General features: G+C 43.9%; 3 protein-coding genes and 1 long non-coding RNA gene across 7 annotated transcripts; 1 reads left to right on the top strand and 3 right to left on the bottom strand.

The window, feature by feature from the left end:
* The first annotated feature begins 290 nt into the window (after nt 1–290).
* Nucleotides 291–19,903, top strand: LOC148889798 (uncharacterized). 3 transcript variants are annotated; one of them, XR_016116573.1, is made up of 6 exons: nt 291–586; nt 15,753–15,922; nt 16,068–16,228; nt 16,327–16,447; nt 19,323–19,401; nt 19,512–19,903. It is a non-coding gene; the product is annotated as an uncharacterized LOC148889798 (long non-coding RNA). The 3 variants fall into 3 exon arrangements; XR_016116572.1 differs by lacking the exons at nt 291–586; nt 15,753–15,922 and having other exon boundaries at nt 15,955–16,217; XR_016116571.1 differs by lacking the exons at nt 291–586; nt 15,753–15,922 and having other exon boundaries at nt 15,955–16,228.
* LOC148889801 (large ribosomal subunit protein P2-like) lies at nt 1,915–4,128 on the bottom strand. Its single transcript, XM_089009381.1, has 5 exons — nt 3,995–4,128; nt 2,814–2,937; nt 2,286–2,334; nt 2,115–2,213; nt 1,915–2,037 (listed from the first exon to the last, which is right to left on the bottom strand). Exons 2-5 carry the CDS (start codon nt 2,934–2,936, stop codon nt 1,961–1,963), a joined length of 348 nt encoding a protein of 115 aa, XP_088865507.1. The 5' UTR covers nt 2,937; nt 3,995–4,128; the 3' UTR covers nt 1,915–1,960.
* On the bottom strand, nt 7,335–9,517 carry LOC148889800 (adenosine receptor A1-like). The gene is made up of 2 exons (XM_089009380.1): nt 8,961–9,517; nt 7,335–8,031 (listed from the first exon to the last, which is right to left on the bottom strand). Exons 1-2 carry the CDS (start codon nt 9,314–9,316, stop codon nt 7,350–7,352), a joined length of 1,038 nt encoding a protein of 345 aa, XP_088865506.1. The 5' UTR covers nt 9,317–9,517; the 3' UTR covers nt 7,335–7,349.
* Nucleotides 9,841–13,800, bottom strand: adora3a.2 (adenosine A3 receptor a.2). 2 transcript variants are annotated; one of them, XM_089009377.1, is made up of 4 exons: nt 13,743–13,800; nt 12,695–12,768; nt 11,871–12,306; nt 9,841–11,151 (listed from the first exon to the last, which is right to left on the bottom strand). In XM_089009377.1, the coding sequence occupies exons 3-4, from the start codon at nt 12,302–12,304 to the stop codon at nt 10,482–10,484; spliced, it is 1,104 nt and encodes a 367-aa protein (XP_088865503.1). In that variant the 5' UTR covers nt 12,305–12,306; nt 12,695–12,768; nt 13,743–13,800; the 3' UTR covers nt 9,841–10,481. The 2 variants fall into 2 exon arrangements, with proteins under 2 accessions (XP_088865503.1, XP_088865505.1); XM_089009379.1 differs by lacking the exons at nt 12,695–12,768; nt 13,743–13,800 and having other exon boundaries at nt 11,871–12,652.
* Nucleotides 19,904–24,719: the final 4,816 nt, after the last annotated feature.

Below are 24,719 nucleotides of genomic sequence, written 5' to 3'. Positions count from 1 at the left end.
AAAACAGTTAATTCTTAAGTGACGTGGGTCTGAAGTTATATGAGCTTGAAATGGGGGTGGCTGTCCAAAAGGCAAATGCTGCCCCCTCGTGGGAGGGAAACATCTATATGGCTCTTTTGATGATTGCATCGGGCTCGCAGATAAAAGTGAATCCATCTTCTCGCTCTTTCACTCTTCATTTCCTGTTCGGGCGACAGTTGGCGGAAAGCGCGATTTTGATTGGATGATACTGACCAATGACCGTTGACGTCGAAACAGGTAAACGCCCCCTTTTAAATAAGCTTGACACTTCCGGTTGAATGGGCCGAAGGAGAAAATGGACCGAGAAAAACTTCTGGCGTGATTCTAATTTGGAATGAAACAGTTACCAGAATATCAGTGGCGCTTTGACCAGCCCCGTGCTAACGTTAGCATCAATATACTTCTGTGAGAGAAAGAAGAAAGCAAGCGTGCAAGCTAATGAGTAGCGTGCAGGCTAGCTAGCAGTAGCTTCGCGTATGGAGCCGGCAAGTTGACTTTCATTCCCATCGTTTGCCTGGATTGTTTTACCAATCGTGAGGAAAAAGGAAAAGCATTCATATGAATGGTGAGTAATATCACAACGTTACATTCTTACATTTTGTTGGAAAGTGGCCGCGCGTGCATGTTTGCGTGTGGCTCTCACTGAAAAACATTTCGAAATACATATTTGACTTTGATGGCTCTCTTAGTCAAAAAGGTTCCCGAGCCCCGCCTTAAACCTAAACCCAAACCATAACCCGAAAAAAACTGCACTCTTGTACTGTAAAATTGAACTGTACTGAAGTGCCTCTTTGCAATTTTTTGATGATGATACTAGTGCAGCGTGTTCGACCGGAAACACATTCCTTGTGTGTTCTACATACTTGGCAATAAAGATGATTCTGATTCTAAATATGGCTTGATGCAATACAGCTACATATGTCAATATACCTTTTCTTGATACTTGCACTGTTTTTTTTAATGAAACATCTGTCTGCTGACATTTTTTGCTATGCTTCGAATATCTTGTTTTTACTATCCTTTCAAATTGCTGCTGTGGACTGCGAATGTCGCCATTGTGGGACCGTTCAAGGTTTTCTGATTGTCATACCCCTAACCCTGCTTTTTTTGGGGGGGGGGGGGGTAAAATACAAGCATGTTTTGTTGTTGTCGCTTTGTCACGTATTAATGTGTCAAAAGCATCGCGTGTTCACAAGCAAACATATTAGCAAGTGTGCTCACAGTCTCCGATTGAGAGTGACGTCTTCAATGGAAATACATGTACCATACAGCGTCCATGATTTAACGTTGCGATTGCGGCAGTCACTCTCTTGTTGCAGCTTCAAGTTTCAAGTTGCAGTGAAGGGGAAAAAATGACAGCAATCACAAGGCTGTTACATCACAGTGTGTTGTTGGTAATAAGCATCGTGGCATAACTTCCGGTGGAAAAAACAAGGGCTTACCAAACAAATGGCATGCTCATTAATTATATTAATGATTATAATGCTTAGGTGACGTTTGCAATCTTCCATTTAATAGCAGCTACTGAAACTTATCTGAAGCACTTTTCTGCTGTCATCCTTTGATTGTTTTCTATATTTTCAAAATAATCAGAATGGCCATATTTTCCAGTGTATAAGGGGCACCCCCAATGAACGGTGTATTTTCAAACTTTTTCCATATTTCATGCCCACCGGACGGAAGGCGCACCTTCAATGATTGAACAAAGTTTTCCAAATCTATAATATGCCCGTGTAAACTCTCAGTCGTACTGGAGCGGTCCATTGATGAAAAGGTTTCTTCAGCCGTCATCTGTACTTCTTTGAAGGACGTTTCGTTCTCATCCGAGAAGCTTCGTCAGCAAAGTAAAAGAAGCTGTTTTTCTAAATGAAAAAGGAGGCGGAAACACTTGACTCTGTGTAAACTTTTTACTGTATTGCTTTTTAGAAATAAAGGCAGATTAATCAAAGAGTCCAAAGCCCATGTCTTCGTCTGACTCTTCCGATTCTTCCTTCTTCTCTTCCTTTTTCTCTTCCGCTGAAAAAACAATGAAGACTTATCTGTGAAGAATAGATACAAGTATAAATACACAAGACAACAGTTGTAATACGTACCAGCAGCAGGCGCAGCCCCAGCGTGAGCTGTCCCACCAGCAGAAGCAGCAGGAGCAGCCACAGCGCCACCCGCTGGTACGGAGGCTAACTTAGAGAGGCCTGCAAGGAAAAAGGGTTTTTTCCTTCTATTTCAGAGTACAGCATCAACATTATTTCTTAGGAAAAACTCACCTGAATTCATAACTTCATTGATGTTTTTGCCTTGCAGCTCACCAATTACCTGCGCAGAAATACACTTCAGATTGAAACTTGTTGAACCCTAACAGCATGTTTAAAATGAACATACGCAATCCGGTTATGTGAATACAGAAAACGTGTTAGTTCAGGGTGTACCCAACCTTCTTAACGTATTCACTGCCATTCACAAATTTATTGGGGAATTGAAAAAAAGCACCATTCCCAAATGTGTTCAAGTTTTTTTTTTTTTTCATGCTTGGGTGCCGATAAAACGCTGGCCGTGGCAATGTTTCTCTTTTCCACAAGGGGGCAGCATTTCCCTTTTCCCATGTTAGCGCTTTGTTCCAGCTTCAGCTGTTGTTAAAGCACGATATCAACCAATATGGATGTCTTATATTGTATTTTGGACAGCCGGCCCCATTCCATATAACTTGGGAATTGTATTGGAAGATAAGCGCCCCGTGATGGAGGGGAGATAGATCACTTTGTCCGTCCTCAAGCTTTTAGTGGTTGCGAGTGTACCTTGTTTAAGCGTTGGTCATCAGCCTCAATCCCGACACTGCTCAAAATGGCCTCGATGTCCTTGGCCGAGGGGCTGCTGTTCCCACCGAGCACAGCCAACAGATAAGCGGCCACGTAACGCATTCTGTCAACAACACACACGGACCACTTTAGCCGACATATCTTTAGCCGACATATCCGGCTACACATCTTCCTGCCCCTGATGAATAGTCGACACAAAACTTCATAGCATAGAACGATCACAAGTGACATCCGGGGATGCACAGTTTGTTATTTGGAGCAATTTTCCAAAAGAGTAAACTCTGACTAGTTCCCTTGCCGAATTGTGACTCTCTCAGATGTAATTGTATATTTTATTACAGCGTATTCTTTATCGAGGAGAAGGTTTCTTCAGCCGTCATCTGTACTTTTACTTACTAAGAAACCTTGTCATCGATGGACCACTCCTGTACGACTGAGAGCTTACACAGAAGCGTATTCCTTAATATTGATAATCGTCATCATGAATCAATGTGCCAAATGTGTCCAGAATGGTTTGGAGAAGTGCTCATTCGGCCACTCGTTCTGATTGTCGAATGAATCAGACGATGAGGGATGGATGTGCTTCAACCTCCGCTGGCGAAAGGATTTTCCTTCAAGTTCAACATACACGCGTCAAAGCGGCCACTTTTATTCGACATTATTTGGACATTGCATTAGAATGATCATCATCTCATCCTTGTAAACGCACTTCCCGAAGGTGCAGATTAAAAAAATAAATAATAAAGTCAAATGTCAAAGGATCGTCGACGACAAAGATCTCGCGAGTGTTTGCCGAGCGTGTGGTTTTCCAAGCCACCAGGGTGATCCAGAGCGGATGAGCGGTTGCAAGTATGCGCGCTCGTGGGTGGACCTCCCAGAGCAGCCTGGCACGACTAACATTGTTAAGCGTCATTAAAAGGAACGCGATGTGAGCGATTGAGTAGACGCCATCAACATATTTGCAGAAAGAAGAAATCAGCGGTAAGACTGGCAGCATGGCGGCGGACATCTTCCGCGTCCTCCATTGCTGACACAAAACAAGTCGCCGTTACGCCCGAGCAAAAAGGTTGTGAAACGACCACGGGGAGTATGTTTGCTTAACGCTTTTAACGTTCGCTAATACCACCGCTCGCACGACAAATACTCGTGGTTTTACTTACTTTAAGTCTGAACAGACACGAAACGTCGGTCACGCTGGGAAATCCGAAAGAGAGAAGGAAGGAGGGGATGTTCCGGAAACGTAAAACGAGAAACCTGCGATCCAATTGGTTCTTTGAGACGTCCGTCGCGGCGTCACGGCTACTGTGTTATGATGCATTCGATGAACGTAGGAAAACCACCTGAATGCAGAGGGTTTAATATAATAATCATTCATCTATTAGTGCCTTCCAAAACTCTCAAGGTCACGTTACAGTCACAGGATAAGTGCTCCTGTGGGTGAGCAGCACACAGCGTTCACTCAATCCGGAAGTAATTCGGATAGAAACCTAGCTAGATAGCTAATAGCTGGTTCGCAGATAGCTAGCTAGGCCGTCACTCAACCCGGAAATAACTCAGCTAGAAAGCTAGCTCGCTAATAGATAGCTAAGTAACTGGGATAGAAAGCTCGCTCGCATTTAGATATTTATTTATTTGGAAACCTTTTTTTCATTTATTGAATGTGTTTTGTCAGGAAGGGCATCGAATATTTTTGTTTCTGAGCCTTATTTTTTTTAAACATAAATGTAATCCTATTTTTTTCAACTTTTTATTGGCTTCTGATTTTCAAAGCATATTTATCACGTAGTCTGCACATAATGAGATGGTTCTGCATAAATGTAGTTCTCAGGGACACCTGTAGAAAACCATAGCGATGATGCGAATGGAGACAAAATTGTGTGTGACACACCTGTTGTAAACCAACAGCCAAATAAAACAAGCCTCTTTTTTTCTGTCAAAGGAGAAAGTTAAAATGTAGTGACGTAAAGGAGAAGAATTACATAGTCATCAAAAACATGCTTATTAAACAACACCAACTTCTCTGAATCATCTCCACCGCAAGTCACGAAAGAACGAATTGATCCAGTGGACGGAGGACATATTTCTTTCCGTGTATTGAGAAGCAGACATTCATGCCTTTCCAGCAGCTCCTGTGTTTTGCTTTTCTACTTTCATTTCTTTCATAACTTTGCTGCTGTGAAATGTAAATTTCTCCACTGCGAGACTAATAAAGGCAAATGCAATCCAATCCAATCCAAATGGATATTTCCATGACATTGTTGTGGGGGAAATGATTTTGGGAGTGAGTAATTCAGAGTTCAGCCAGCTTGTCTCCTCCCTCCCGAGCGAAGAGCCAGTCAAAGAGGAAGACCGCGGCGTCGGACACACGGTCCGCAATCATCCTCACGTTGGTCACATACCACATTTTGTAAGCGCACTCGGCCAATAACACGAGCAGGAAGACGACCAGGAACCCGAGAAAGAAGCGATCGATGTAAAAGTTGGCCTTCTCTCTGGAGCTCCACTGCTCCCACGGACGCGCCTGGCGAACTTGGCTGTATTTGGCAAAGTGCAACAAGGCGGCCTCGGCCTGGTCCACTTCCGTTTGGAGAGCCTCCGCCGCCTGGTGGGCTCCCTCCGCTCCGGGCGTCGCCGCCATTGCGCACACTTTGAATGATCAACCTTCTTGTCTGATAAGCACATGAAAACAAAGGGGTTAGAATTTTGGAAAAGTGTCTTTCTTACTCAGGATGATCCGACCTAATTCGATGAATCCGAAGAAAGAGAAGTTGAACCTGAGGCGAGGCGAGGCCACTTTTGGATGGCGTGGTGTGAGGAGTGCGAAATGGAAGGCACCTGGCCTCTCTTAAGACGAAGGCTGAGGATTAGAAGACGCTCAGCACTTTTGAAATCCCTCATCCAGGATGAAGCTGGCAGATGGCGAGAGCGTCAAAGAGAGCCGTGTCATTCCCAGGGTGATCATCTTCAAGCCTATGAAAAGATTCTGTCCAAAACATCTACCCTACACACACATATATATATATATATATATTCCCTACAGTCCAGAGGTCCTCTGCTATGATAGGTCCCTGCTCTCAGGTTGGGGGGAGCCGAGGACTATTCCCTGAGGCTATGCTGATTCTATTGACCTGACCGATTACTAAGTACTATGTACTTCTAAGTTTAGTTAGCTGACGAAGGCTCTTGGATGAGAAGCGAAACGTCCGACAACTTCATAGAAGTACAGATGACGGCTGAAGAAACCTTTTCATCAAAGAGAGTCTAAGCTTTCTAACGCTGTATTGAATGTTAGTGTGTAGTCTTAAAAGTCAATATTCTGTGGGTCCTGCAATTGGAGTGACAATGACAAAAGCCCTGGCACTGGAGTGGCCACATTTTTGCACGTCATCTGGCAGTGAAGGAGTGTACATTTGGCCTTTAAAAGAGTGTTCCATCGGAAGTATCGGTGTTAATTCTTGGATGGCTTCCATCAGGGGCGTTCCAAATGTGACGGCTGGTGCGTCAGCTCATTAGACAAGTTTTTTTGCTGCTGAACCTGAGCCCACGTCAAATCCAAGCCGTGCTGAGGTGACGCAGCTCCACAGAGCGTGAATCACCACAACGTGACGCCGCTGCGGCTTCATTCAAATGCGTCTTTTCAGTCAGCGACCGCATTGGAAGGGCATGAACCACTTGCTGCAGTTTGTCATCAACGCAATGATTGCGAATAGAGCGCATGCCAAAATGACGTTGCCAATGATCATCGAGCCATTTCAAAATAAACGTCGTTATTTCAAGAAGCGATGGGCTTTGAAATATGTCTTCAAAACCAATGAATTGACATTTCAGTCATGTTTTCTTTAGGAGTGTTTATGTGAAGTGGACACTTCACTCGCTACACCTGCAGCTGATCTGTGTTTGGCTCTGCTTCTGTCTTCTCAATCCATGTGAATCACTCGTCAAAATTCGAAATCAGTTCGACAAATGTTGCAAACGCTGGGCAGCTAACGGTCTTTTCCTTCAAGGAGTCGCCGCAGCCAATCAGTGTCCTCCATCTTCAGAGGTTTGATTGGCATGTTTGTTTTGGCCAAGCTTTGACGTGGGATGCCCTTCCCGACACCAAAAGAATAAGAATGAGTAGAAAACAAAATGTAGGAGCTGCAGTAAAGGCAGCCACGCTTGCAGCGCCATCTTGAAGTCAAAACAACAACAACAAAATAACAAAACAATATAACAACACAAAGACACAGACAGTCATTCAATCTTCAGAATAAGAAAGCCTTTAATAGTCCTACAATGGGGAAATGTGCAAACTCCAGCAGTAAAATTGAAAGCGGGGCTGGAAAAGAAACAAGGAGTATTGCACGCACAAAAATCATCTCAAAGAGACCTGTAGAACGGCACAAAATTGCAACATTTTGAATGACAGTCATTGTTTATCAATGCTATGAAATGACAGCAAAGCGAAGTCCCGGAAACCCAAATGTGACACGTGTCACTGAACGGGCACCGTTAGCATTGAAAGCTAAGAGTGCCTCATTGAGCGCCCGCTTCACGTTGCAGGACTTGCGGCGAGCCCGCCTGCGCTTTGTCGATGGGCGCCGGTGTGCCGCCTGGATGCGAGCTTGCCCCCGCGCTACCGCCGCCACCAGCGCACTCTACCAAGCTCCGAGCCGCTTCAATCAATGTGTCCCGGAAGCGCTTGATCCGGAAGGCATACACCAGCGGGTTGAGCGCCGAGTTGATGTGTGACATAAAGATGCCCGCGTACACAACCATCTTGGGTGTGGCGCGGCCCGGGTGGAAGAAGTCCAGGCAGTTGACGATGTGAAGCGGCAGCCAGCACGCGGCAAAAAGGAACACTACCAACGCTAGCGACTTAGCGAGCTTGAGCTCCTTCCGGTAGTAGCGCTCACCGTCCGACGCGGCCTCGGCCCGCCGGTTGAGCCGCTGGCGGATGACGCGGAATATCTCGGCGTACAGTAGCACCATGACGGCCAGCGGGACCACCACCCAGCCGAAAAAGTTGAAGTAGACCATGTAGTCCATCCTCATGACGGCGGTGAAGTGGCACACCATGTGGTCGGAGCCGCTCAGGTTCCCCAGGACGTGTCGGTTGTTCCATCCCGCCATGGGGACCAGGCCCGTCAGGAAGGAGACCAGCCAGCAGAGGAACACGGCCAGGCAGGCACGCCTCTGCGTCACCATGCTGGTGTACCTTTTGAAATCACAGACCGGAACCAACGAGATTGGGGGTGAATAGCAAAAGACGGCTGCTGTCATTTAAAGGACTCCCGCCAATGGCGGTTCTTTTTCATTTTGCTGAAAGTCTACCGTGCGCAGTGGATCCATCCAACCAAAGATATACGTCCGCTGCTCTCAAAGGTGTAAACGACAGGAGATCTCACCATTGAACATGGTGAGATCATCAACTTTTGTTTATTTACATGTGTCAATCATGTATGCAGTATAAAAAATAAATACATCCTCATGGGTGGTGTCTGTCCCCCATTTTTTAGCTCGGGTCCTCTACCAGAGGCCAGGAAGCCTCTACCAGAGGAAATTACAGCTTCAAAATTTTGTTTTGAAAGCCAAGGTTGTCTTTTCGATTGAGGGCTTCAAGTTTGATTTAGGTTTTTGGACACGGGTTAAATGATCAAATTAGAAGCAAAAATCAAAGTTAGTGTCTTAAAACAGGATGAAGCTTTCAAATGACACTTTCAAGACTGGTCAGAGTTGAAAATCAAAAGTTAGCGCTTGAACTGTTGATGTTTACAGCCATTGCTGAAGTTTCAATTTCCAGTTCCAATCAAGATTTGTCTTTGAATCCCGGCCTCGGATTTGAATTGCCATTTCATTGTGTATCAAATTGGGATTTTAAACTGGGAATTGGGACCGTTTTAAACTGGGAATTGGGACCGTTTTAAGCCTGCAGCTTTCACCAGCTATTGAAAAAAAAAAAACCAAGCCATACACTCATTTGAAACGAGTGTATGGTTTAAAATTTGGATCCAGATTGGATGTCGTGGTTTCAAGACAGGTTTCGGGTTTCATTCAAATCAGAATCTTTTTTCAATTTGTCCAAGAATGCTTGACCAGTAACTGGAAAACCCCACAGAAATGCAGCTTGCTCTTGATTCCTTTCACCTGATGGGTATCTTCACCCTCAAGTAGCGATCGATGGCGATGGCCAGCAGCGACAAGATGGAAACCTGAGTGATGATCACCAGCAGGCAGGACAGGAACAGGCAAGTGTAGAAGCCAGTCCTGATACCAAGGCTGATGGTGACGGCCAGCGGGATGACCAGGACGCCCACCGCGATATCCGCCGCCGCCAGGGACACGATAAAACAAAAGGTGGTGTCCCGCAAGGCCCGGTTCATGAAGACCACCATCACCACCAGAACGTTGCCCACCACCGATGCCAGCGCAATGGCCGCCTCCATGGCAACGTACACTGTGTCCACGTGCTCTCGGACCTTCACCTCAGGAGAGGAGGCCATGCTTCACCTCTAGGGATACAAATGGACCAAACTTCTTCCTTCCATCATGTTCTTATGTTGGAGATGATGAAATCGGGATGCACGTCTCTGTCGCTCTCTCCATGCTGGCCAGTGACTGAGGGGAGGGACACTGTTTTCTGCAGTAGTAGTTAAAATTGTGTGGGTGGGGATGTTCTCGGAGGATGTGGTCTCAGGGTCATTACAGGAAGGATGCTTTTTGGCAAGCCTTTTTCCATATAACTTTTAATTGCTGATGGATGCATTAGCGTTGATTGCTGCGCGCATACACATCACCAGAAGCAAGTGAGGCAATGTTAAGAAAGTAGATATATATATATATCTGTTATACATCTGTTTTTTCCTTTCCAAAATTGGGTATTTTAATGTATTTCTTCATTTTTTAAAATTAAAATAGACTTTATTTTCAACTATTATTATTATTATTAATACATTCAATTACTACATTTTGGGAAGCAAAAAAAACCAAGTAAATGAAAGTATCCAATGTAACAGGACTCTTGCCAAACTAAATGTTGGGTCAATCAATTTCCACAATGCAGAGTATTGTCGATTGCAGCTTGATAAACTTATATAAACAAAATGTCTTCACATATTTTATTTTGTGATTACACAAAGAACCAGCAGGAGGTGGTAGAGGTTTTGATTTACGATACCACATACACAATGAACACCCAGCATTCGTGGTCCTTTTACGATACACTACCGTACTTGCGCAGCACTTTTCTATCGGCACTCAAAGTTCTGAACACTGTGACTTTATTGACCTCAGAAACTGGGTGTTTGGTTCCTTGCTCAAGAATACTTTGACTCGAGTCAATTTAGAGTGTTCAATCATGCATGTTTTTGGAATGTGGGAGGAAACCCACGCAGGCACAGAACATGATGAATTGGCTTGGGCATCTGATTAGTTTGCCTCCTGGACGCCTCCCTGGTGACGTGTTCTGGGCATTTACTACCGGCTTGAAGCGCTGGAGATGACCCAAGGTACACCGGAGAGACAATGTCTCCCAGCTGACCTGGGAATGAATCCTGATTTTTGGGGAAGAGCTGGAAGCGTGGCTGAGGAGAGTGAAGTCTGGGTTTCCCCTTAAAAGGCACTTTCCCCGCAACCTGCAGTAGAACATGGATTGATGGATATGCCATTTTAAGCACGTAACGGCACATCGTTATTCATACTAATGCTACTTTGGTTGTTGTCCGTAGTCTGGCTGGACTGAGAGCTTTGGAGCTCATCGCCGCATGAGAGGAACCTCCGCCACATCTTCAGGTATGCCATCCTGATCTTGTGTATTTTAAAGGCATACACCACCGGATTCACAGCTGAGTTGGCGTGAGACAATAAGATGCCCGCATGAAAAGCGCTCACTGGCACCGTGGCCATTTCAAAGTAGGCGACGCAGTTCAGCACATGCAGTGGGATCCAGGAGAGGGCAAAGAGGGCAGAGAGGATCAAGACCAGGGCAAGAGAGCCTGCTAGCTGCCTTTCTTTCTTCAGGTAGATGTGAGATCTGGCCTGGGCTCCATTACCCGGCTTTTCTTTGAGGTTACCACGAATGATGCAGAAAATGTAGCCATACAGTGCCGACATGACGAGTAACGGTGTCAGGCTGCAGAGGAAGAAGTTGAAGTAGACCAGATAGGACATGGGGATCACGGCGATGAACTGGCAGACGAACAGAGAGTTGGGAGACTCTGGGGAGGTGGTGTCTTCGTTGTGCCAGCCCAGCATAGGAGCAAAACTCAGAGGCAGAGCGACGATCCAACATGCAGCAACCGCGGACCACGAATGTCTTTGTGTTACCGTCCTTTTGTACCTGGAGACAAGACAGTATGGATGTGTCAATGGTGATAGTCAAAGCAAATTGTTGTCTCTCTTTGTGTGCCCTGTGATTGACTGGCAACCAGTTCGAAAATGTAGCCCGAACACAGTTGGGATAGGTTCCAGAACCCCCCGCAACCCTAATGTGGGATAAGCGGTATGGATAATTGAATTTTCTTAGACACACACAGATGTATGAAGACTGTGTCGGCAGTATATGATTTCACTGTTACAAATTGTGTTATTTCGTCCATGTAAGCCTCTCAGTCGTACAAAAGTGGTCCATCGACCATGAGGTAATCAGAGCCGGGGATAGAACATTCGCGGTAACCAGATCGAACAAAAGAGGTCATCAGATTGGCAGATGAGAGGTAATCAGATACCTTAGCGTATTAACCTAACTGAGCAGAGGTCTGGAACATATATATATATATATATATATATATATATATATATATATATATATATATATATATATATATATATATATATATATATATATAGTTCCAGCGTTACCAGCACAACTTTAGTTTGCTGATGGAGCTTTTCGGATGATAAACAGTCACTATTGTTAAAATTTAAATATCTACTCAACAAGATCACGGTAGTAATTTGGGTTTGTAATTGTCTCTTCTAAATTGTCATTCTTTGAGTTTTACGGACATTAAACAAAAATCAAAAGTCCTCCGAAAAGGCATGAAATAATTAGTTTACCTGAGTGGGACAAACACACGGAGAAAGCGGTCCAGTGAGATGGCCATGAGGGATAGAATGGAAACCAGGGTCAACAGGATGACCAGGCAGCTGATGAAGAGGCAGGCGCGAAAGGAGGTCTTCACTCTGCCGTCAACCAGCACGGCCAGCGGGACGGCAACCAAGCCCACCGCGCAGTCAGCCACCGCCAGCGACATGATGAGACAGAAGGTGGGTTGCCCGATACTTCTGCTCGTCTGCACGGCGGCGATGACCAGAGCGTTTCCCAGAACGCAGGAGACGGCGATGAGTACCTCCAAAGAGGCATAGACCACCTCGCCGCTACGCATCACGTCTCCTCTGTGGTTCGCCTTGCGGTATGTCGACTGTAGTGTCACTTCCATCTTCATCTCGGGCTTGAATCCTTTGAGGAAGTCAAGCGTGCTTCTTCCCATTTCTGTGAAGACCGACACACTTTAACCCCGAAGACTGTGAATGTGCTGCGTCAGGAAGAGGCCAGTACTTTTGGTTTGTGACTTGGCTTGAGTGCTCGGGATGAGCGAATGAATCAACGCTAAGGTGAATTCAAAGCCGTGGCCAAGGGAATTGGAGACAGACCACACCAGTGGCGGGCCGTCAGGGCCTGCAAGGTCTTCTCTACTGGCCTACAAATATCTGAATCACAGACTAATGTGAATTGTATTTTGACCATGAATTCTTATGAAAGAATTCCACATTGTCTTTCAGCTTCCTTTCATTGCTTTTCCACCGTTGTGCTGCATCCTGATGTGTGTTTTAACCAATCACATTTCAACCATCATTTGTTGCCAGGGGGAGATTTCTACCTGGATGCCTTCACAATCAGTTCTGCAGGCCCAGTCGCGCTAAATGTGGCGTCAATGTCTCTGTTGCTTTGACACTGTCAAAAGGGTGTCAAAAGAAAAAACAAAGTATTCTATGCATAAAAGAAAATGTCAGGAGACTGAAATGTACACCTTCACCAAATGTGTCATCAAAAGAACTGTACATATATAAAAGTATAAAAAGCATATTTGATATATCAAACTGTATCTAAACAACTTTGTCCATGACATGAGGCATACAGGAAGGACCAATGGTGATTGTCTTGATCTGATTTGAAGCAAAGCCACGGATGGTATGTGTGTCTGGGACCATTTTGCAAACACACACAAAAATAAAGACCTCAACTTGTACGTTTTCAAAAGTTCCAACTTTCACATCTCATGATGGTTTCTCTTCCAGTTACACTTCTTAACAAAGTGCAACAAACGAACGACTGTCACTTCTACTGACACTGGATTTTTTGCTCGAAACGTATCGCTCACGGGAAGTAAAAAAAATGTGACATCAAACGTCCAGATGTCCTTTTAAAACCTGGAATGTTTGTCTTTTTTAAATGGGGCAGCTTGATTCATTGGATACCTTTGTGGTGAATTTCATACATAAGCTAACTTCACATTCTTAAAGGCGCATTATTTAAAAATATATACAAAGAAAAGAGTGAGAGTCATTTCAACAGTTACTAAAATAAGAACACTTTGATTTGTCCCGCAATGGAGAAATTCCCAATTCACAACATTTATTTAAGTAAAATGTCTTCTTGAAACATGATCTTTATCTCTTAAAAAATGCCAAGCTCACAAGGTTCAGCAGCGATATTAGGCAGATGATGATCACAAAGATGGCGGCACAAGAAAGACGTTGACAAAGCCGGTCGTCTCCTCTCGTCTCTCCGGACATAACATCAACACAACACACTTTGCGTTCCCAATAAAGGGATGTCATAGACTGTATAGTTAGCACTTCTGGGGGAGGCTGGCGGCATTCCATAACTATACAAGCGACGACCTCACCTCGATAGCCTCCACTCACCATTATGTTTAGTGCAAAGAGAAGATGAGCTGAGTTGGCGGTATTTCCGTCCACCTTGTCATTGAGCGAGCTGTCTCACGGGCAAAGACAGTAGATTGTATAGTTATCTCAGAGGGCACGCAAACCCCACAACTATTCAATCTACTACCTCAGCCGAAACGACAGAAAGGGAAGGCAGAAGATCACGTGTCATCTGTTCATCTATGACACAAGAAAACAGCCATGTTAACAAATTCAATGCTAGTTGACAATGAAATCTTCTTTTCCTTTCGGCTTTTCACATCAAGGGGTCGCCACAGCAAATCAGTGTCCTCCATCTTTAGAGGTTTGACAATGAAATAATGCCATCAAAATCAGTATACCATCTTAACCAGGGGGGTGCAATACGTCGATTTCGATCTACCAGTTATACTATTGGTAGATCGCATGACTTACAGACCCGTATTTCATGCCTTTTTTCACCATTTTGAATTGTGTACGCCGTACGACAACTTTTATACGATTAAAAAACATTTCTGCGCTTATCGAGTCAAGCAATACTTTGAGACACTCTGCTCCCAACTTTTTTCCAGCGTTTGGTTGGGTGCTCTTACTGTCATAAAACATAATAATCAATTTGTCTTGGAAGATCAGTCCAAATGTTGCAAAGCGGACGACGCAGTGCACGGACTGGACTGGTTGCTGAGAAAATGTTGGATGGCGAGGAAAGGGATATTGCGGTGCTTATGAGCAAGGTATCCGTCGCTCTTGTGTGCACCCCCTTCACTTTGAAAAACTCGTTTGTATCTTCTTGGATGTACTCCTCAACTCCTCCCGACCAGATAAGGACTGTCCATTGTATGGAACCAGACAACAAGCTTCAGCCATCATGAGGGAGCATCTGGCAGGCTTATTGTGCGCCCCGATTTCCCTTTTCGCCTTTTCTTCCAGGCTTTTATTTTGCCTCATTGACATGCAGCTTGGCACGGGGACAATGTCCTGGTTTCTTGGAACCAAACGACCTTGAGAAAAAAAAAACAACACTGCTTCCCCATCCGTCTTCCTTCAGGCTCTGACGCAGAATGGTACATTCCAGTCCATTTAATTCATCACTTTTGTTTTGATGGCATTATCCACAAACCAGGAAGTCGCCTGTTGAGAGACTGATGTCATTTATAATGGAACAGTTTCTCCCAGCCCAGAATGTAAGCGTGAGTTTCATGTGACTCTACTTCCAAACGTAGGAGGTCTTTTCCCAATAAGTACATTTTAGCCCAATTGTTAACTAAAGTACAGACAAAACGACAACAAGAAAAACACACTTTTTCCAGACTTCTATGAGATGAATTTGCTTTATGATAAAGGCGGAATGTTCTCATCTAGTCACCTGTAAACCACAAACTACACTGGAAATGTCTTTGTTTTGCTTGAAGATTTGAAACTCACTCACTGCCAGACAATGTGCTAAATGTCTCCACGGCAGTGCCAGGGTTTTTGTCGTTGTCACTCAAATTCCACGGCTCACAGAATATTGAGTTTTAGGATTACATCAACATTTAATGCAGCGTTAGAAACCATAGACTCTCTTCTTTCACGAGCAAAAAAGAATGAATCCCTAAATGATATGGGGTTGGAGTTATTTGAGCTTGAAATAAGGGCGGCTTTACAAAATACAATGCAATACATCCATATTGGTTGATATCGTGCTTTAACAACAGCTGAAGCTGGAACAAAGCGCTAACATGAAAAAAGGGAAATGCTGCCCCTGGTGGAAAGGGAAAAAACATTGCCAGAGGTTTGACCAGTGCTTTATCAGCACCGAAAGAAAAATCAAAACCCGAACAAACTCGAGAATGGCACTCTATGTCATATTTTCAATTCCCCCCAAAATTTGGGAATGGCAGTGAATGAGTTGAGATTTTTTAAAGATAAATACAATACAATACAATACAATACAATACAGTACATATTGATTGATATAGCAAGATGGAAGCCGTCAAATGCTTTTGTTTTTCCTTGTCCGCTTGCCAGAAGAGGGAAGAAGTATCACAACATGGCGGATGCTATCCTCCAACGAGTGAGCGACTTCAAAGGGAGGCTCGGCTCGGAGTCGCGGTGTCCTCACAAAGTCGTCTGGCTTGTTTGCGGGATTACAGGCTTGTCGAGCACGACAGGGGAAGGCATCTTGAAAGAATCCAAAAGTGAGTACTTACAGGAAGGCTTGAAACGACGCCAGCGGCCTTTGACGTGTTCCCAATTTGGGCATCCAAATGGCTCCCCGTGCCTTTCGCCGCAAACCACTTGTTCCTTGCTAAGCCTTTTGTCAGCACTTGGCATCCGTCCCAGGTCGTCCATGCCTGGCGGAACCCATTTGCGTCTTTTTAGTTGTCCCGCACCTGCCTGCGTGCTTTTCTTTTTTGTCCGAGATTTCCTGTCGAGGACAATGGCGAACATTTGAATCCACCGTTTCGAGTCAAAATGGTGTCCAAGAACAATGTAAGAACAAAGTAAGAACAATGCAAACAGACGCATGACAAATTGAACCCATTTGAAGGACTCTTTGTATTCAAAATGTGTCCACCATGTTTCACCCGTCTTCTCTCAGGCGATATCCAAGACAGCTTTGATTGTGTGACGTCAGCATCAAAGAATCCTCCCTTCGTCGTCAAACGATTTAGAAAAAGAAATGGAAAAAGTTGAGGAAGAAGATCCTTCTTCTCTTCCAGGTCTGAGCTTTGTGTCTTTTTACCTTGGCGCTGCCTCGGCTCGTAAACAGTTGCGCCGCAAAGCTTTGGGCCAGCCTCCGTTGGCAGCGGTTCAACAGAGAAACGGGGCCGATGGGGGCGAGCGCTCTCTCGCTGGCTCTCCAGTCCTTCTTTTTTGTTTTCTCTCTGTGGCGCTTTGTGACGGAGCGTCGCCGGGAAAAAGGAAGTGGGCACTCGGAGCTCAGCTTCCTCGGGCGCGTCAACTTTGCGTCTCGTCTCTGACTTTCGCCTTTCTTTTTGCAACTGCGCCATAGCTGCAGGGTATTGGACAGCGGCGGGCAATGCGTATGCTACCTGGGGATTCAACCGGACCGATTGACCCCTAAATACATTGATACCTTGGCTAACGAACTTAATATGTTCCCAGAAAGTGTGTGTAAGGTAAAAGGTGTGTATTCCAAACATTAATTTCCCATAGGAAACCATTAAAATGAGAATAATCCCTTCCCAGGTCCCCATGAAACATCATTTTTGACTAAATAAGCCTTAAAACTACACACAATACACCTTATTTTATGTATAATAAATGTGCTATTGGATTGTCATGAAAGAAATAAACTGGATTGTATAATAAAGTCGTTTTATTGACCTTTGTGATGGTCGTTGATGGCTTGATGCAAAGGATAGCTTTTTGCATAAAGTGTCTCAAGGAGCTCTGGGTTGTACGTCTTAGAAGTTGTGATATTGCAACAGATGCAGGCAGACACCCTAGAAACTTCATTCATAGCTGCTTCCCTTGCTTGTATGTTCCATTCAAATCGTACAGATGGCCTGTGTGGGTTATTTGTGGAGCCTGATTTATGGGATATTTTAACCTTGCAGTCTACACACTGCCTTTGAACTATCAATAAAGTTGAAACAAGTCCAAATTTCAGTGTATTTTCTATCCATTTTCTCACCGTTTTTTTTTTCACTTTAATTTTTTTGTTTCAAGCTCTGTCGTCTCCCTGTCTGTGTGTGCGCATGTTTCTGTTTCTGTAACCCCTCCCCGCGCTCACTGCTGCGCGTGTCCCCTCCCTCCTCTACCACGGATCTTGACCAATCATCTGCGGCTTTAACCCAAGACTAGGGGCGGGGAATAGTGGGGGAAAAAGCCGGCTGCCATTTCAGGAGCTCCAAGAAGCGGCTCGTTCGCAAACGACACATCACTCATTGTGGCGCTCCGTGTGTTTACCGAAACATAGTTTGTATGCCAAGATGATATTCTCGCAAATTTAACGTTGGTAAGGTGAAAAGTGTGTTGGCTAAAGCGTTCGTAACGCCAATGCGTAACCCCAGCCTCTACTGTAGCACCTTATAATGCTGTGTGCCATATATTTGGAAATCTTTGATATTTGGAAAACCTTTTTCATTCATTGGGGGTGCGCCTTATACTCTGGTAGGCCTTATGCACCGGAAAATATCTTAGTGTATAGATCATATATTACAGTGAATGATCAGGTATTTCACAGGCAGGAGACATTGTTGCATTTTCTTGTCGAGTCTTGTCTCACACCTCCCTTCCGCCCGGACACGTTTTCGATTCAAACAAGCCTCGTCTTTCGCTGTACTGCAAATTCGGCAAACATGCATACTTTCTTTTGCATGTCTCTTGTTTGTCCTCAATATCTGCGAGTAGATGATTCACCTCAAAAGTAGAGTACGTGCCAGGAAGTGAGCTTGTCAATATGTGTCTTTTAACCAGTGGGCCGCTCTTTATATTCATCACAGGATTGACGGTGTGCCCTCATCAAGTCCTTTTCGCTGCAGTCTGGCCTCATTTCTGACCAAAAAAACTGCTGAGGTGTGCTTGCGGACCCTTATATCTTGGGGGCCTGACCCGGCCTTCTTGTTTACCTCCAAGTTGCGTATTTTCTGGAATATAAGGCGCACCTTCAACGGATGACATATTTCAAAAAAATATCATACATAAGGTGCACCGCATTATAAGAGGCACCTTCAATAAGTGACATATTTTAAAACATTTTCCATACATAAGGCGTAATGAGGCGCATGGTCAGCTTTTGAATACATCTTACCTAATGGTGCAGAAAACACGCTATGTTTTGTGGTTTTTCTTCCTTAGTTTTTTTTTCAATTACCTATTCAATTTCTGTGTGTGTGTGCGCGTGCTCGCGTGTGTGCGCGTGTGTGTTTGTGTAAGAACAAGAAATTGCAGCACCCCAATTTGTCTTCTCAAGTAGTTTTTCTTCTTGTTTGAAAATATTGACTCGTGGGCAACAGCAACATCTAGTGGAGAAAAGCGTCAGTTACACTTTTTGCTCCGCCCCAAAATCGAAGTAGTGGCATGTTTGTTTTTCTGTCAGGGGTCCCACAGAACATTCCGTTTTGGGACGACATAAACATTCAATGCAGCGTAAGACTCTCTTCTTTCATCAGAAAAAAAAAGTTAAATCCTAAATGATCTGCGATTGGCTGGCAACCAATTCAAGGTTTCCCCCCGCCTCATGCCCAGACTGCTGAGATAGGCTCCAGCACCCCCCGCGACCCTAATGAGGAATAAGCGCTACGGAAAATGGATGGATGGATATGGGTCTGGACTTATATGAGCTTGACATGAGGGCAGCTGTCCAAAATACAACGCGCATCCATATTGGTTCATATAGCGCTTTAACAACAGCTGAAGCTGGAACAAAACTCTCAAAAAAGAACAACACTTTTATTGAGTTCTCCGCCTATTTAGCCAACACGAGTAATTCTCTCAGATGGCGAGTGGCTGATTAACGTAATCCCGACTGAAGAGCCACGGGGGAATCAAATGGTGGGTGGGAGGTAGGGCTGAGGATGATGCTCTTTAAGACCAGGTCATGTGACTCCCCCCTGTGAATGTTTACAGTGGCACCTATTGTGACTCCTTGCACATCGGCCATGTCGGTTCAGCGTCACGCGGCGCGAGAGGCCTGGACGCACGACAGGTATGTTCACGTGTCATAACAGCCCTACTCATCTTTCTTTGGTCAAATGGTATCTGATCCCCTGTTGAATTTATTGTCATTGATAATGATGACTTTCTTCACTCCCAAAGAAATGTCATGATTTTCAACTGAATATCCAGACTTGGCTGTAAGATTGGCTGCCACAACTCACCCGCAGAAAAAATATCCTGTGACTAAAGTGTCTTTGAGAGTTTTGAAAGGAATTTACAAATGAAATGTATTATTATTAGTATTACTTTAAGAAACACAATGACTTAATTTCCTGCATTTTAATGAGTAAAATAATTGTCATGTTACACGACTGGCGCTCATGTGTCACACAGTAACGCATCATCAACCAAGTATGAATAGTCTTGATCTCAACAGCCGCGAGAGTGGCTGCCTTTCCAACAGCTCATGTATTTTGTTTTTCTACTTTCATTCCTTTCATCATTTTGCTGCTGCGAAATGTAAATTTCTCCACTGTGAGACTAATAAAGGCATATCCAATCCAACTTGCATAAAAAGTCCCTCTCTTTTATGGATCATCTCCTACTTTGCAATCTCGACACATCCATGCAGTGGCGAGCCGTACATTTCACACCTAGGCCTTCAGTAGTGCTACGTCTGAATCTAACCAACCCTTCATAACTATTTTATGACTATATAACCTTGATTGCAGCGACAGCTGCGACCGCAACTCATATTAAAAAATTGGTGGGATTTACTACAAGTCCACTAGAGGGTATTCCAGAAATATCCAGAAAATAAGTCTTGTGAGAAGGACCTGGTGTTGGCATCTCCAATCTGATTGGTTAAAGCAACCGTTTTATTGACCTTCTTTATTTGATGCCCCAGGGCCCGCAGAAGTGATTGTGAAGGCGTCCAGGTCGATTTCGCGCCCTGGTAACAAACGATGGCTGAACTGTAATTGGTGAAATGCTTCAATACAAAAACATACATCTGGAAGCAGCGCAACAGGGGAAAAACAATGAAAGGAAGCTGAAAGACAATTTGGAATGATTGAATAAGAATTCACACACAAAATAGAATTAACATCAGTCTGTGATTCACATATATTTAGGCCAGCAGAGAAGGCCTTGCAGGCCCTGACAGTCCACCACTGCATCCATTCATTTTCAAGATCAGGTTTCCCGAAGGCAGTGGCAGGGAATTTCTTCAGCCTATCCCAGTTCGATATCAATTCAAACAAGTCCACAAACAAAAATAGAAGAACATTTTTTGGTATTTCCCGTACTGACTGCGCGCCGATTTCTAGAAAACGCCGACTCAATGTCAATGCCACCATTGCACTTTCCAACAGAGCTTTCCAAGTGGTGTCAAACCAATAAGAGGCAAATCGCTTCGTGTCGTTGCCACGCAAACAGTCTTACAGAACCTGCTCCAGTTTGACACTTTGACCGAGTCATTAGGAGTCATTAGGACGCACGCCATAGACTCCAAAAATGACACTCGGTGATCTTGACATAGTGCATCCATCTCTTCATTTTGAACACTGCCGATCCCGTACAGAGTCGCAGGGAGTAGCTGGAGCCTATCCCATCTGACTTTGGAGCAGGAGGCAGATTATCTTGGCATCGTGAAAGAGTCAGTACGTAGCAGGAGACAGCTCGCTGGTGCAGAGGTCAAGCCAGATCTGATTGATGACATCACCTCTTTGACCGGTGACGCATTTCTTATTTTCATTTTCACAGCTCTTTTCATGTCACTTTTCACTGCAGTCTCGCTTTTACTGCGTTGTCATTCAATACTGTGAAATCCACCCTATACGTAAGGGATAAGGATCTGGTCTGGGTCACAAATGGCACCATTTTTCAAATCTTCTCTTTTTGGTGGCAGGGTAGCACAGTGAACAACTAATTTGCACTTAGCGGAGTCTAAGGTTCAATTCTGGGATCCTTTGCGGAGTTTGTATTTTCTCCCTTTGGTTTTCTTCCCACATTCCAAAAATATGCTTGGAGGGTCAATGGACCCCTTTGAGGACAAAAAGGGACAAAGACTCAATGTGATTTTTCTATTCAAAAAATGGGGAAAATTCCTAGTAGACAAATGTGTGGAAGACAAACAATGAGTCTGTTTGAGTCCACTGTCATTTGATAAATAATATGTCACCGATAGTTAAAAATACAATTGAATTGAAAATCATGTCATTAGAAAACCAAAAGTCAAAGAAGACTATTTAAAATGATACGTCTGTGTAAGCTCTCAGTCGTACAGGAGTGGTCCATCGATGAGAAGGTTTCTTCAGCCGTCATCTGTACAAAAGTGAAGGTTTCGGACGTTTCGCCTCCTATCCAAGAGACTTCGTCAGCGAACTAAAGTCTGACTGGTCGTATCGGCCCCATTTATATATCCCTAATGTCCAGACCTAGTGGTGCCGGACACAGCTATGATAGGTCCCTACTCTCAGGTTGGGGGGGGGGGGGGGGCGCGGGACCCCCCCCTGTGGCCCCACTGATTGTTCCTACATTCCTGACTAACGATTGGCCTATTACCCCCACTCCCCCCGGTATCACCTCATCAGCATAACGACCCTCATCAGCATTGCGAAAGTTGCCTAACCTGTTTTGCCTGAGCAGGCTATTGTATGAACGATCCAAATTGAACCTCACACCACCAGACCGGTTTAATGAAGGATTTTGTTGTTTTATAAGAATCGCCTCTTTTACCCCCCTTTCAAACCATCTATGTTCTTTCGCTAAGATTTTAACCTCATTGTCGTCAAATGAGTGGTTAGTAGCTTTTAGGTGCAAATGTACTGCCGATTGAGGCCCACTAGTATTATCCCTGCGATGTTGATAAAGTCTTTTTTTGAGAATTTGTTGAGTCTCCCCAATGTACTGCTCTTTACAATTTTCATTCTTACAATGTATGGAATAAACTACATTACTTTGTTTTTCATTTGGTAGCCTATCTTTTGGATGCACTAATTTTTGCCTTAACGTGTTTATCGGTTTGAAATAAGTAGGAATTTTATGTTGCCAAAGGACTCTTTGTAATTTTTCCGACACTCCTGCAATGTACGGTACTGCTACTCCTCTCCTTTTAGAATCTTGAGAATTATTGGTTTCGTTCGCTATTCTTTCTTTCTGACATTTGTTGAATGACCACTGAGGGTACCCACAGTTAGTGAGTGCTCTCCTGATATGTTTTGACTCCTTTTCTCTACCTTCAATGCTAGTTGGTATTAGTTTAGCCCTATGCTGGAGGGTTCTGATAACTCCTAGTTTATGTTGTAAAGGGTGGTTAGAGTCAAAAAGTAAGTATTGGTCAGTGTGCGTAGCCTTCCTAAAGACTTCTGTTTTTAGCGCTCTGTCCTCTTTTATAATTACTTTACAATCCAAGAAGGCTAGTTGGTTCTCTTGAATGTCCTCACGAGTAAATTTAATGTTGAAGTCTACAGAGTTGAGATGATCTGTGAAGGATTGAATTTCTTGTTTCTTAATTATGACAAAAGTATCGTCCACATATCTAAACCAGTGTCTAGGTTTTGTCCCTGGGAAGGATGTGAGGGCCTGTTTCTCCATCTCTTCCATGTAAAGATTAGCCACTATGGGTGAAACTGGTGAGCCCATAGCACAACCATGGATTTGTTTATAAAATTTTTCCCGAAATTGAAAATACGTAGTATTAAGGCAGATTTCTAATAATTGGCAGATGTGATCCGGTTTCAGTTTGGTTCTTTCATGCAGAGAAACATCCGCCAGCAGCCTCGTCCTCACCACTGAGACTGCTGCTGGGGTTGGGACAGATGTAAAGAGAGAAGTCACATCGTATGATGCCAAAGTTTCCTCAGGTTCCAATATGAGGTCTTTGATCCTCTCTACAAACCCTGTGGTGTTCTCTACGTGGTATTCTGTGTTACCAACCAACGGAGCTAAAATAGTTTTTAAATATTTGGCTACATTGTATGTAGAGGAGTCAATGCTACAAACAATGGGTCGGAGGGGGAACCCTTCTTTATGTATTTTTGGCAGGCCATAGATACATGGCGTGGCCTCTCCCGGGTATAATCTAAAATACATCTGTTTATCTATCATATTAAATCAGCTGATTTAAAATGATATGAAATATACATGTCAATTGGTCATAGTAGTTAATATCAGTAGGTTCAATAAATCCTGACTGAAGGTTATGTTTCACAATTTTTATCAGAATTGATGACAAAACTACTGAATGAATAGACCGTTGTCAAAATGCCATTACAAACACAAAATAAATGAAATACATGAACTCGGATCTAAGAAAAAGCTGATTCTATATAACCGTATAAGATTATAATTCACCATTTTAAAAATGAGAAATTGAATTCATGATTTGTGTCACATTACTTTCAGTTGCTAAAAATACGCCTTGTTTGTTTTTCCACTAACCTCTTTGTCGTCCATCCACATCACAGCGATCTGGAGGAGGAAAATTGCGCATCCTCCCCACAAATGTCCGTCAAGGTAAATTTGATTCCTTTGATTCCTGGCTGTCAATCATTGCACATGGAACATGGATAGACAAACAACCACGTCCTTCATTTAAAAAAAGGATTTTGCCAATTGTGTATTAGTTGTTTTTAGTGATTTGTAGGGGTGATTTGAATAAGACTAATTGATCGCTGATTATAAAATTATAAAATACAGTGGTGAGACCAGCCATGATGTTTGGACTGGAGACAGTGCCGCTGAAGCAGAGCTGGAGGTAGCAGAGCTGAAGATGTTGAGCTTTTCTCTGGGAGTGACCAGGTTGGATAGGATCAGGAATGAGGACATGAGAGGGACAACTCATATTAGAGGCGTTGGAGAGAAAGTCAGACTGAGATGGTTTGGACATGTCCAGAGGAGAGAGAACGACTATATCGGGAGAAGGATGCTGAGCCTTGAACTGCCGGGCAGGAGACCGAAGAGGAGGTTTATGGATGTGGTCCAAGAGGACATGAAGGTAGCTGGTGTGAGAGAAGAGGATGCACAAAACCGGGATAGATGGAGGACATTGATCTCATCTTTCTTTGGTCAAATGGTATCTGATCCCCTGTTGAATTTATTGTCATTGATAATGATGACTTTCTTCACTCCCAAAGAAATGTCATGATTTTCAACTGAATATCCAGACTTGGCTGTAAGATTGGCTGCCACAACTCACCCGCAGAAAAAATATCCTGTGACTAAAGTGTCTTTGAGAGTTTTGAAAGGAATTTACAAATGAAATGTATTATTATTAGTATTACTTTAAGAAACACAATGACTTAATTTCCTGCATTTTAATGAGTAAAATAATTGTCATGTTACACGACTGGCGCTCATGTGTCA

The sequence above is a fragment of the Hippocampus bargibanti genome, linkage group LG12 (assembly GCF_051943395.1).
Source record: "Hippocampus bargibanti isolate YZ-2025 linkage group LG12, ASM5194339v1, whole genome shotgun sequence".
Taxonomy (NCBI): domain Eukaryota; kingdom Metazoa; phylum Chordata; class Actinopteri; order Syngnathiformes; family Syngnathidae; genus Hippocampus; species Hippocampus bargibanti.
Note: the sequence above shows the minus strand (reverse complement) of the source record. Positions and strands in the feature narration are given on the sequence as shown.

Bases quoted from the DNA above. Each gene is read 5' to 3' on its own strand.
- LOC148889801 (XM_089009381.1), bottom strand. From the start codon at position 2,936: ATGCGTTACGTGGCCGCTTATCTGTTGGCTGTGCTCGGTGGGAACAGC. The intron at 2,214-2,285 runs GTGAGTTTTTCC...TTTTCCTTGCAG, and splicing joins CAATGAAGTTATGAATTCAG to GCCTCTCTAAGTTAGCCTCC. The intron at 2,038-2,114 runs GTACGTATTACA...TTGTTTTTTCAG, and splicing joins TGGGGCTGCGCCTGCTGCTG to CGGAAGAGAAAAAGGAAGAG.
- LOC148889800 (XM_089009380.1), bottom strand. From the start codon at position 9,316: ATGGCCTCCTCTCCTGAGGTGAAGGTCCGAGAGCACGTGGACACAGTG. The intron at 8,032-8,960 runs GTGAAAGGAATC...TGATTTCAAAAG, and splicing joins AGGGTGAAGATACCCATCAG to GTACACCAGCATGGTGACGC.
- adora3a.2 (XM_089009377.1), bottom strand. From the start codon at position 12,304: ATGGGAAGAAGCACGCTTGACTTCCTCAAAGGATTCAAGCCCGAGATG. The intron at 11,152-11,870 runs GTAAACTAATTA...TCTTGTCTCCAG, and splicing joins CGTGTGTTTGTCCCACTCAG to GTACAAAAGGACGGTAACAC.